Genomic DNA, 12,968 nt, shown 5'->3' on the forward strand with positions numbered 1-12,968 from the left:
TACCAAGTATAATGCATACGCAATTAAAATCCCCACTGACTTATACACTAAATCATAAAAATAATGTTGTCTCTAAGTGTCAAGTTCTCACTAGCTAAACACTACCCACCACGATATGGTGCGACAATTACACAAAGAAATGAGGTTTGATGCTGTATTAGTAACGAATAAACCCGGCAAAGATACAATACATAAATATCTTAATGACATAACAAGCTCAGTAGTAGAGCACACTTGAAAACTCATTGCAGATTTTTTTTCCCTATGAGAGCCTGAAGTTCTCGTCACTTGTAAACGAAACTCTTTCAGTAGTAAGCGATTTTCGTTCGCTCCTCCTGGGAGGACTCAAGTGGTTCAAAATTTGCCACAATTGACCCAATGTTTGTACCACATGTACTTCCATTCATTCTCTTCAACATCCAAGCCACAAAACCAGATCCTGATTGATAACATACCAAGAAAGGTGTGCCCCGGCTGCATTTGGCACTTTTCCCGAAGGAGAACGCTCAGGCGGATTGATATAGACCCTAATAGGAGTATGCCACCTTAAGTAACAGATGATTTTTTTTCTTAAAAAAATCCAAACTGAAACTTTTTGTAGTCTTCGCAATGTAAACAACACCAGAAATTTTTGCATTTTCGGTCCGTTAAGATGTATATTTAGAGATTTCAATATGCAGTGTGTAATACACAAATGGGCCATATTGTGTACACAGTAACCAGGTCTAAGTCTGCAAAAACACTTCCAGTCACCTATTTTGATACACCTTACTATGATGAACCTAATTCTGCAGCTTACTGTTGAACAGAACTTTTCCTGGAAAAAATGGCACAAGCTTTAACCATGTGCAAATAATGACGGTTTTGTTGAAAGTTGTGATAGCATAAGTGACACTGTATATATACAGAAATGTGATTCACTGTAGTTGATAGAATAACTTCATACTAAAAGATGTAGGCAGTACATGTATGCAACCAACAGTATTGGCATCAATTATGCTAGAAAGCCAAGAAATGGTCACTCATTCTCAATCTTAAACACTCATTTTAGAATTTTACTGGAACCATCATAGCATTCTTTTCAAACTGAGACATGTTAATTGTCTAAACGGACAAACTCTAATATCTGGCAATAATTTTGAAAAGTTGGAATCTTCAGGAAAGTAAACTTTCAGCAATTTTCGCATGATACAAAAGTTTGGCCAATATTGAAAACCTGTAGAGAAAAGTAAGGCAATGTTTAAAAGAGACCACAATAGGAACATGATATGAGAATACTAGGAGCCCTTTACACTGTAAACTTGTGTGTTGCTGACAACCCCCCCCCCCCCCAATAAAAAGGGTTTTGGTTTCCTCGATTTTCAAAGTCCTAAATAAGCCTGATTGACAACGAAAATGTAATTATCATGTTTTGAAAAACTGCTACATAATCAAACTTTAAAAATAAAATCATACAAGAATATTTTAAAGCAATTATAGAGTATCTAATTTGAATACAAGATTGGAGAGGGGTGGGAGGAGGGGAGGGGCAAATATTGACATAGAAAAAAACTTAACAAGTGAGAACTGACTATTGTCAATGAAGGTCAAGTAGAAGTTTTAATGATTAAAATCATAGATCTGATGCAAAGCTTATACAGGTAAACTACCAAACATTGTTTATACTCACAAAACCAGCAAGTGTCTTTAATGTAGCAATTTACTTTATAAAAGAATAACTTAGTCAGAATTTTTCGTTTTTATACATATAACCCAACATAACAGAAAGAACAAAAACAAATGAGTGGTTAGTTTTTTTCTATATCTATTCTTTTTTTCAAGATATTCACCAATAAAATATGGTAAATTTCTGAACTGCTGCTTTTAGGTTAAATAAATGATGACGTGAATTCCTCAGAGCAGGACTAAAGGTTAACGTTAATCCAATGTCTGATCAACTATAGTAACTCGGCCCAAAACATGAACAACAGAGCACCATTGGGTGACACTCAACACCATTCGTAGGTAACAAAGTTGTAATGCATCATAACTATATCAGTTATTTGTGGCCACAAAAATATCATGTTTGCCAATTGACTTTTGTGTTGCATCTCAAGGAACTGACCTTATCGTACACATGTTAGCCTAAGAAGTCAGCCACTTTAAAGGGTGTGAAGACTCGCGCAAAAGAAACGTCTAATGCCGGTAATTTGACCTAGTTTCAAATGAGGTGTAACAGAAGTGTTAGACACCCCCATCGATCCCAGAAAATACACACACAGCTTGCTACCGTCGGTAATTAGACACTAGTGTACAGTCGGTACATATAGCTGCGGTCAATACCCACAGCACAGTATACAAACAATACAGCGATGGACATCTCAGGTCCAGCTATAGACAACAATTAAGGTATCACGTTTCATTACTGTATGCATTTTGTAGCGACACAAACAAAACGTCAAAGTTAACTTTTTCAGATGGCCGCACACGGTTTGGGGCGAGTCTTCAATGCCTTTACTTGATGAACTTCAATGTCTAAAGGATCATTTTCTCGAACATTAAAAATGGTATAGAAGTACAACCTGGACTCACAGCATTAACAGCCTCCAAATTGTGCCTGAAGTCATCCTTTAAAACAGTCTGCCAGAAATTACTGATCCAATGAATTCAAGACGTTAGGAATTAGGCTGACTGCAGTCTGATCAAGCTCCTGAGACTCTCCAGCTGTAACTAACGCTACGTTTATCTGACTATGAATTTTGTGTAAAATATCATCTTCTGAGATATTCTTAAGGCATTTCTCTAGCTCCTTAAGCTTTTTCAAGACTTCTTTTTGAAGCGAGTGTTCACTATTACCTTCATCATTTTGTAGAACATGTTGTAAGGAAGCTCTTGTTTCTCCACCTTCCTGCGATACGACTACCGAGGATGAGTCTTCAATTAGGGTGGCACCTCCTTCGTTGGCCATCTGTATTGTATGTATGTGTTCACACCCTGAATAACCCAACAAGAAGTCAAAGCAACAACAAGAGTACATGTGGACACATACTCCACAGACTTCACATCGTGACTTGCAGTGACAGGTCCCGGGAACTTTCCTTACAAGGAAGTTGACAGAGTGATCGGAAGAAGATGAGACGCTCCATTCTCCATCTCCTATGGTGAAGTGATCGCTGTGAATCGCAGCAGACCTTGAATGATGAGATTTCATCTCTCTGGCTGTCTGGTTACCCTTACCCTTCTTTGGGTGTCTGGCAAAATGGCTTGCCGATATATCCCATGAAACTTTCAACAGAGCAAGCAACAGGTCTGCTGTTTTTAGATATTGCAAACTTTGTAACATGACATTTCTGATAGCTTCATAGAGGGCTCCATCCAGGTGATTCTCGTAAGACAGCCCCTTGCGGAAGCAAAGGGCCCAATGGGAACACCTGTCTCCTTGCAGGTAATTTTTACTGAAGTAACATTTAAATTCAGAGGATGCCTCCCCAAGGAATGCCATGAATTCTTGTAAAATTTTCCGAAAGTGAATTTCATCGCCTTCGTACTGCAATGCCTTGAGGTAGGCATAGACGATCAATTGGTTTTCCCTGTCAGGAATGTAAATTTTTAAATTGCTCCTCCAGTCTTCATCCACGTGCCACGAGCAGTCGAGTTTCCTCCACGGTTTAGAAAACGTGTCGGCCCAAACGTGGTACAAAGCGCTACTGAGATTGGTAACAAAGAGGTCTGTTTCTATATTACCACACTTTGCTCTCAGAGCCTCCAAGAAGGGTCGGAAAAGTCTGTCTTCTTGGACACTTCCGAGCAGCCAACATACTGGTATGACATCATTGCTATCCTTATCAACGACTAGCAGGGTCATTAAGAAAGATTCGTTGCCTTGGCTAATGTGAGAACAAATCATCTTATTAGCATGTTTTTTGAGCAGTTCTCTCTGAAATTGTGTTTGTATTCCTATTACAAAGTCCTCGCTGCTCATCTCATATTCAACGTCTCCTTCCGGTTTGTAAATGAGGACCGGATTATCTTTTCTGCTCCTCAGCTCTGTCACCATTCTAGTCAGTACATCTCTCTCTAGCTGATCCTTTGGTATGTGTTTCTGCTTGAGATACGCTAGACTTTCTGGAAGGTGCCTTGTGGCAGGAACCAAACCCGTAGCCTTGGCGTATATTTCACTCACCGCGGTATCGACGTCGGCGCCGCTAGAATGCCACTTTTTGATTACGTCGCTGATGTCCTGGGGAAGGAGGGACAGATCTAATTTTGTGATATGTCCGATATGATCCAATGAATACTCTACTGTCACCTGACCAGTATTTCTGTCCTGCTTCTTCCTCATGTAAGCACAACATTTACCTTCAATTTTGGCGGCACGTCTCGAAGTTCTTATTCCTTTCCCTTTGGAGAAGCCAGACTTATTACAGTAATAGTATCTGGTCGTATGGTTCTCGTAGACTTTCTTCCCGTTGGACAATACAAACCAAGAGCCGCACAACTTCTCCGTTTGCTTTTTCCATTCTTCAAAGTCTCTCTTGGAAGCAAACTCCTTGCAGAGAACCCTCAGTTTCTTTCCATGAGCTTTGTTGTAGTGTACTAATAATTCCTTCAAGGTTTTGCAACTGAAAATGAGAAGAGATTTAAATCAATCACTTCTTCAATGTAGGAATTTTACAAGTACATGATTGCAAAACAAAACCTCTGTGAAAGTTTGTTCAGGTTGTATTTGATCAACTGGACTGAAAGAAACAATGAACTGAGTGTTTAAATTTGACATAGTTTGATTTTACTACTTTAGTAGCAACCAACTATGATATGCCTCTATTGAAGACAAGAAGTTACATTTCCATTTTACTTACTTTGAATGGATAGGGATAGAAAATTTAACTATCAATATACGTGTTATACAGGTCCCCATTGGTTAACATCTAAGACAGTGTAGTTCTTATCTGTGATTCATTGAAGAAGGGATGTATAGTACTTACTAGATAGTTAACGTTTATTTATTGGGGGAAAGGTTTGACCCAATGGAAAAGGGGTGGGAGAGGGGTGGGAGGCTTCAAACGCCTTGCAGGTCCTCCAATTACTTTTTCTATACATGAAGGTATCTCTACGTAATTTCTCTTACATTTTAAACAACAACCTGGTGGTCAGCATTGGGTTTCAGAATAATGTTGAAATTTGGTTACACTTGAAGGTTGAGGTGAAATCCTTGAAAGCAAGTTTAATCTTAAAGATATGAATTTCTAAATTTTATGAAGAGTTATGCATATCTGGCCACAGCAGATAGAGTTACATCATCTTGGTGAATGAGTTGGAAATGTTTTCCGCTCTTTATAATGCAAAACGTTCCGAGAAAGAAGAAGAAAAGAACATTCCTGAAAGGTTATATAGCACTTTGAAAAAGCTTTGAAGTCAGTGTACACTGACAGCTAAGGGAACATTCCACTTTAACCAGATCAACCAAATATCATACAAGAGAAATGAAGCTTCTCAAAACATTACTGACCACCTAATTGTGATCCATTTCACTGAGTATTAAAGGGTTTATCTAGCGAGAAATATGTTGCCTTCACGTGGCATTTCCCCTAGCAACGTAGAATAGTCTTCCCTATAAGTGTTACATCATAGGCCACTGGAATGAAGCTTTAATTAAGATGCTTTCAGAACCAAGTTCCTTCAATGGATGATGAGTCTAATTCAAGGTTTACAAGGTTGAAAGTACAAGAAAAAAGTCATGAAAGTCAGCATTCAATATTTCTTTTAACAGCACCACCTCTTGTTTGAAACACCTGTAACCTACATACAATTAAATAGAACGAAGGGTTCTTGTACTCAATATGGCAGATGATGAGATCCACATACCATGATTGAAAGTACAGTGTTTACAAAAGACACATATATACCCCCACATACACACACTATTACCATCACAAACATTCCTTTTGCCTTTGGCAAGGAATCGAAATGTTTATGCAGTATTATGCAAGAAGTATGCAGTATGTAACACCTTGATGTACAATTTTGATGTCTGTGTTGTATAAAGGATAGAGACCTACCAGAAAGCATCGCACTCATCGCAGGACACACGTTCAGCAGTTTTTCCTTCCTGTGGTTCATGAGAATGGAACCTTCTCTTATGTTTCCATAACGCTTGCCTAGTTGTGGTCTTTGTGCTGCATCTTAAGCAAGCAAAGCTCCTCTCCCTGCTTTTCTTTGTTTTCATCTCCTTCTCTCGGTTGCCGTGGAGAGTATCCTCAACTGACACTGGGGCATCTCTGCTCTTGGAATGGACTCCTTGTGGCACGCCTATGGTCTGGCTTATTATGGACGACAATGGAATGCTGACAACGTTAGAACTTGCAGTCGGTTTGGGGAGCAGTATTCGCTTCTTTTGTGAATCCCGCAGAGGAAAGGCTAAAGAAACAGTTTGCAGATTTGATGGAAGGGACAATCCTGATAAAAAAACAGAGAAAAACAAAGCTGGAAACTTATGCTTGGCACAGACTGTGATAAGTCCTGTAAAGCAACGTGCTATAGATTTGATATCAGCATGAAACGATGAGCAAATCGCTGCCTTTGTAGCAAATTTATCCCAATTTTACTGCAAATTTCAAAATTTGAAAGCAAAGCTTCTGAGGTAGCTAGCTTTCTCTCCACTGCCAGGATTCTAACAGACCAACAAACCATACTACATGTGGTCTCTGCTATAACTATTCTACCCGGCTTGCAGTACTTAGATCAGTACTCAAAGTCTAGTACAATTTTCTGTACACCACACAACTAGAGCTCGGTGAAAGAAGAAATAATGTACTAGTGCCTCGTTAATACTCTGTCACATTAATCATACTCATATTTTCGGCCTTGTTATCATTTCTTTTTACTCCCACACCAATGTATTTTCCTTGTTATAATTATCTTAAGTGAGCTGTGTTATAAGTGTGTATGTAGGTATGTGAATCCTGATGGATTGGTCGAGTACGCAATACAATAGAGCGGGCTGGGGTTTGTTTACAATTAATGTTGTGAATGTGTATTATAATTATATCCCGATATAAAAAGCTGATCAAGTAAGGATGATCTTGCTGCATACAGTATATCAGCACTTGCACATAAATTCACAATAACATGTCTGCAAAATGCTCATGTTCATATCAACATGTATCAAACCACTAGAATGTTTAATACAATCAATTGAGTTTCTTGACAGCATTTCACTTCCCGATACCCACAATATTCACTCAATTTAATACTTAGAGCAATAGTCTCTACAAACTCTATGATTATTTTATCTCACGGTACCCAAGAAAGTAGCGGATTATTATTCTCAGTAGATATGGATTATTCATAGTAAAAGCTTCAGGCCCCAATTCTTCCATGCGAAGTAGGCTAGGCTACATACATCGTTATGCAATGCAACACACCAATTGTCTTTAAGAATGATACTAAGCAGAATTTTGATTCTGTCATGTTACAGGCCTACCAATATTATCAACACAAATTTGTGCTGTTCATCTGTCTATATCTGTTTTAACTGTTGGATTTACGACATTCACCATTAAACTAGATGTTTAAAGATTACTTTAGAGACAAACTTAATTTTAATATGATGTAGACAGCTTCTAGCAGTCCAGGTTGTATTTCGAAACCACTTTTTTTTGGGAGAAATGATCCTTTAAATTTAAATAGTGGCTGCATTAGTTAGTCTATACACACAGCATTAGCTCAGATCCTCAGATGCAACACAAAACTAAATGGGAACCCATAAGAGTTTCTTCAAATGGCCTGAAACAACATTTTACAATACGTTACAAATTGGTCCGGGACCAATGGTGTTGAAAGTCATCCGATGGCGCTCTGTTCACACAAGTTACAAGAACATGTTCTCCAAGAGTTTTGTTACATGATTTATAAACAATGGATTTAATATTCGAGTCACTCCAAGATTAATGTATGTTGTCCAGTTACAGAGTTGTTGACAATTGACAAGTCATAATCATGGACGTTAAATATGAATGTAAGAGACTGACTTTGGTCAGCTTGCGGCTTTGATAAGCCATTGTGGCTTCTTCGCGAGTTCCTGCTAGCAGGAGGATCTAAAATACATACAATACATACATATTGAACATTTAGGCCAGCACTGAGGTGCCATAGTCATCTTCAATGTACCATTAGGGACGGAGGGGTTTCAGGCGATACAGCATAACCTAGCTATCGAATTGTTTTTATTTCTTGGACTATGTCATCCTTTAAGGTCATTGATACTCCTTTTAATGCTGAGATGATGATCACATTAACTCCTCACATAATTCATCCCAATGACCCTATATCAAAATAATTGCTTTGCTTCACACAAAGATCAACAGAAATTCAAAAGTCATGTGATTATGTTGAAAACTTCAGAGCTTCCAGAATAACTTAAAACTATGCCATGTTGCATCTTTGCCCATAACATATTTTCAACTCTAGGTGAGCACTTTTATTTCCTTAGTGTTTAATCACACAATAATTTTATTACCGTATCTTATAGCTTTCTAAAGGACTAACCTTTCAGAGTCTTTGTTGTATTATGAAGAGCATTCTTGGCCACAATTTTACGTTTCTTTCCACTGCCATCTGACACTGTTGACAGAAACAGAATGAATAGCAATTGTGCTGATTAAGCTTCTGAGTCTCAAACCTTCAAAAATGACAACAAGATTCAAATAAATTTTGGCAATGTCATCTGTTTCAAATTGTTGTCAAACTGTTGTCAAGAATACAACTAACAAGACGCAAACAAGTCTGCTAACCGCTTCACCGAACTTTTGCTCCATTAACAAGAATTTACCCGGTTTCCCTATCGCTGCTCACTTTAACCCTCCCTTGCATGTAATATCAGTCATTTTTCGGTCACAGCAGCTATGGATTGCAGAGGTTCTAATTATGAACGTCTTGTTGCAGAGAATAGGCTGATTTGCTCCTTGGGTGCCTTCTTCCCTAATATATATATATATATATATATATATATATATATATATATTTATATATATATATATATATATATATATATATATATATATATATATATATATATATATATATATATATATATATATATATATAAGCAAACTCAAAGCCTCTGACAGAAACATAATAACTAACATACTTCAAGATCAAGTATGTCTACCTGACAAGAGTAAATGTTACCTTGCATAACAAAAGCACTCGCTTTAAGTATGCATTACAATATCCTATTGTATGGCAGTTATGCGACATATCTTCAAACTTACCTGCTTGACCAGAGACTTCCCCTGTGGTGGTTGTGTCTTTGCTAACAGTCTGTGATGAGACTCCAGGCACAATAACATCTCTATGATCTGATACAGAAGCCAGTGCATTCGCCTTCTCTGTTGTAGGCACAGAAGCCAATGCACTAGCCTTCTCTGTTGTAGGTACACTAGCCTTCTCTTTTGTAGGTACAAACTTTCTATCTGTGGTTGAAGAGTCTAATCCTTCGTTATTCTGACTTCTTAAATCTCTCAAAGCTTCCACTGCTACAGTGATTTCATTTTCTGCAGGAAATGAGAACGATACTTCTCTAAACAAGTTGCTTTGGCATTCGTCAACAAAACAGCAAAGATACCTTGCACAAGCTATAAAGGAAAAGTTAGGCAACTGAACGTATCATGTTAATTTAGTCCACCCAAATCGCACCATAGAAGATGAAAATCAAATGGAGAACTGATGTTGCATTTTGTGGGACAAACTTTTCCACTTTGGGTTATATGGTATATATTAGACTTGGTAATAGAAACAGCCATATGATTCTGGTTACAAACATCTCTTAGACAGATTCAGTAATATTCAATTATATTTGAGGTATGATGACATAGCTTGCCCAGTGTGACAAAGAGTTATGATTCAATACAAGATGCCCACCTCAAATGTTTATTCCAAACTTTGAAAAACAAATCCAATGTGAACTGAAAATGTTTTAAGAAGATGGTCACCTGTAAGAAGTGGAAGCAACAAGCCATTCAATTTTCCTGACATGTTTATGTGATTGCTTACTGTGATTAAAACATTACTGCTTTTAAGGCTGACTGTTATTGTAATATATACTTCACACAGCTATACACACAGTCCAATGGCTATTTGAAGAAGGATAAAACTGTACCTTCCTGTGGCTCCATTTGTGTGCTGCATTCTGTAATAAAACAAAACAACAGAATAATCTGTGCATTAAATCTAGTTTTCCAGGCATATAACATTTAAGCATCCCTTGGAACATGATCATACCGCTTAATAGGCTATAACATTATGCTAGAGCCCGACACTGACAATGAAACATCAACATAGATCTAGGGTGGGTTTGGGAGGGGATGACATCGACAAAATCTGTCACAGACATGACACAACACATCTGATCATGTGACATGTTACAATTGAATAGACTAATCCAAATAGTAGGAAACAATTCTCCATGGAGTCTAACTACCAATGTAGGCTGGGCTTGTGATGTTAAATAATGACAAACAAGTTGCAAAACAGCAGAAGTTCGATGATCTCAAAATACTTAGGCCATTTTGATGTACTTAACAAGCTCTTATATAAGTTTTGAATTGCATTGTGAAGACTGAAAGAAGTTGGAGGGTGAAAAGGTACTGAGAATAATTTGTTGATAGAACTTCAAAAAAACACTCTATGAAAATTGATAAAGTCGGTAGGAATAGGAAAGGAAGGTCAGTGTTTCTAAACATATCCTTAATTTTAACTGTTCTTTACTTTATAGGCAAACTTCATAAACTGCAAGTATTTAAAGTGTTAATGAAGTATACAAGATCAAAATTGAATATTGCTCCTAATTTCTAACCTTTACAAGCAAGTCTCTAGTCTGATTAGCTAAAAGAGGTGCTCCTTTAGAAGGGTAGAATATTTAAAAATGCAGTTAAGAAATATTTGGGGGATAACTACAGGAGATAGGTCAAATATTGCAATTCAGCAGCAGTGGCTATTGTAATACATCTTTCCTCCAATACGCATCCCCCTCATAAGAATGTTTATATTTCCTCCTGCCCAAAGGTTATCTGTGGGTTCGTTTGATGCAATCTTTCTCATAAATGTTGTGTACTCATGTGAAGAGAGATTATGTTATGGTATAAAGCATTCCAATCACGAGATTCATGCAGTCAGTCAAATGTACAAAACAGTTGTGCTTACAAGATAGCAGGTTCACTAGAAAATCTAATGGAATGTTAGTAGAGTATATATTCATACTTAATTTAAGCGTATGTTTTCAGTAAAGAGTAAAAAATAAATATGAAAAGGCACCTGAAATGATCAAATATATTAAAACAAATAAGATATATCCAAATAAAGCAAACTCAAACCGGGCAAACTAGGATTACTGTGGGTGCTGATAAAATTGTGTACATGATCATTGATATGTGAGGTACTAAACGCTCAGATGTTCTAGAAGTAACAGATTATTGTAAGCTTTGACAAGGCTATTCCCACTGATCACATTGACAATTTTAAAATGACAGTCCAAATATAATTGTTATCACTCCATCTTTAAGTGATAGATTTGCGGTAAGTTTTTGGTATCATCTCTAACTTATGTTGGGCCTAAGTTGTAGGAGGAATGTTTTAAAGCAATGTATAAACTAGTTTTGAGCACAAGGTTTGTACCTCCAATCTTCATTACCCGAACAATGTAGAAGTAAATATATTAGATTACGCTAACGTTCCTAAAACGCACGTCCTCAGCTATGTTACGAGTAGCGCTACTTACTATGTGAGGCCTAAATGGCTAACCCACTAACGTAGACAAGTTGAGCTTAGGCGATGGGTTTAGCCTAAGATAATGTAAGTAACGGTCCTAACCTAACGTTTCTAGACTGCTGAAGAATTGTCTGTTACGTGTTAGGTGTATGTAAAGTAGGAATGCAAAGACATAACTGAATGTTTAATTGTGTGCAGTAGGGTGAATACTCGCCAAACTAACTTTCAAAGTGATGACAACTTCAGCTCGTAAGCGATGGTCGGAACATTTCTACTCAACTTAGACAATGTGTATTTCCCGGTACTGGGATGTATTCTGTACTGTAACGTATCGCCAGTGTCGCTGATATTTGACCTATGGATATTGTGTTGACATATGCAGCTAGCAGACGACGTTTGTAACTGCGTACTGAGCCAAAGAAATATGGTACTGAGCATACCCGTACCTCGGCTGAAAAGATTAGTCCAGGCCAAAACTCATTTTTGATATTTTAAAGAGGAACATAATCTAAGCATTCTGGTGAAATTTGCATTCAATTCCAATGAACCGTTTTGAGTTATTGGCAGTTGAAGTTGCCTCCTTTCGTACCAAAAGTGAACTTAGAGCAAACAGGTGTGACGTCATTGTTGCACACTGATAAATAATGTTTTGTTTTTACAATTTACGTCTAATTTCCATACTCCACAATTGGATGCATCCATAATGTGAATGTAACATAGATATTGGTACTTTATAAACTTCACATTCCCTTTAGACAAACTAGTAACCTTATCCAGTCCAAGATCAAATCAATAGACTGAAAAATAAAGAAAAAACAAAACATTATTTGTCAGTGTGAAACTATGATATCACACCTGTTTGCTTCAAGTTCACTTTTGGTAGAATATCAGATAAATTCAACTGTCAATATCTCAAAAACGGTGCATAGGAATTGAATAAAAATTTCACTAGAATGCTTAGAATATGTTTCTCTTTAAAATATCAAAAAGAAATTTTGACCTGGACTATTCTTTTAATAGACTTGTTGAGGTGGCAGCCTTAGTTGCGAGAGAATTCAAGTTTGCAAAATCTCCAATTATCATGGTCATCCCCAGGAAAAAATGTTTCAGTTAAAAGCCCTCACTACGAGTGGCAACATATTCTTGCAGCAAATTATCACTAAAGCGGACTTTTTCTTCTTGGGGACGATTATATTTGGCGTCAATGGTTTACGGTAGATTCT

At 37.3% G+C, this 12,968-nt stretch overlaps 1 protein-coding gene across 3 annotated transcripts; it reads right to left on the reverse strand.

The window, feature by feature from the left end:
* Window positions 1–1,816: 1,816 nt before the first annotated feature.
* Window positions 1,817–12,140, reverse strand: LOC139971202 (uncharacterized). Of its 3 annotated transcripts, none has more exons than XM_071977466.1 (6): window positions 11,960–12,140; window positions 10,139–10,168; window positions 9,252–9,533; window positions 8,527–8,601; window positions 6,039–6,435; window positions 1,817–4,601 (listed from the first exon to the last, which is right to left on the reverse strand). In XM_071977466.1, exons 2-6 carry the CDS (start codon window positions 10,152–10,154, stop codon window positions 2,630–2,632), a joined length of 2,742 nt encoding a protein of 913 aa, XP_071833567.1. In that variant the 5' UTR covers window positions 10,155–10,168; window positions 11,960–12,140; the 3' UTR covers window positions 1,817–2,629. The 3 variants fall into 3 exon arrangements, with proteins under 3 accessions (XP_071833567.1, XP_071833568.1, XP_071833566.1); XM_071977467.1 differs by lacking the exon at window positions 11,960–12,140 and adding an exon at window positions 11,756–11,942; XM_071977465.1 differs by having other exon boundaries at window positions 1,818–4,601; window positions 11,969–12,139.
* Window positions 12,141–12,968: the final 828 nt, after the last annotated feature.

The sequence above is a fragment of the Apostichopus japonicus genome, chromosome 8, assembly GCF_037975245.1.
Source record: "Apostichopus japonicus isolate 1M-3 chromosome 8, ASM3797524v1, whole genome shotgun sequence".
NCBI classification, from domain to species: domain Eukaryota; kingdom Metazoa; phylum Echinodermata; class Holothuroidea; order Aspidochirotida; family Stichopodidae; genus Apostichopus; species Apostichopus japonicus.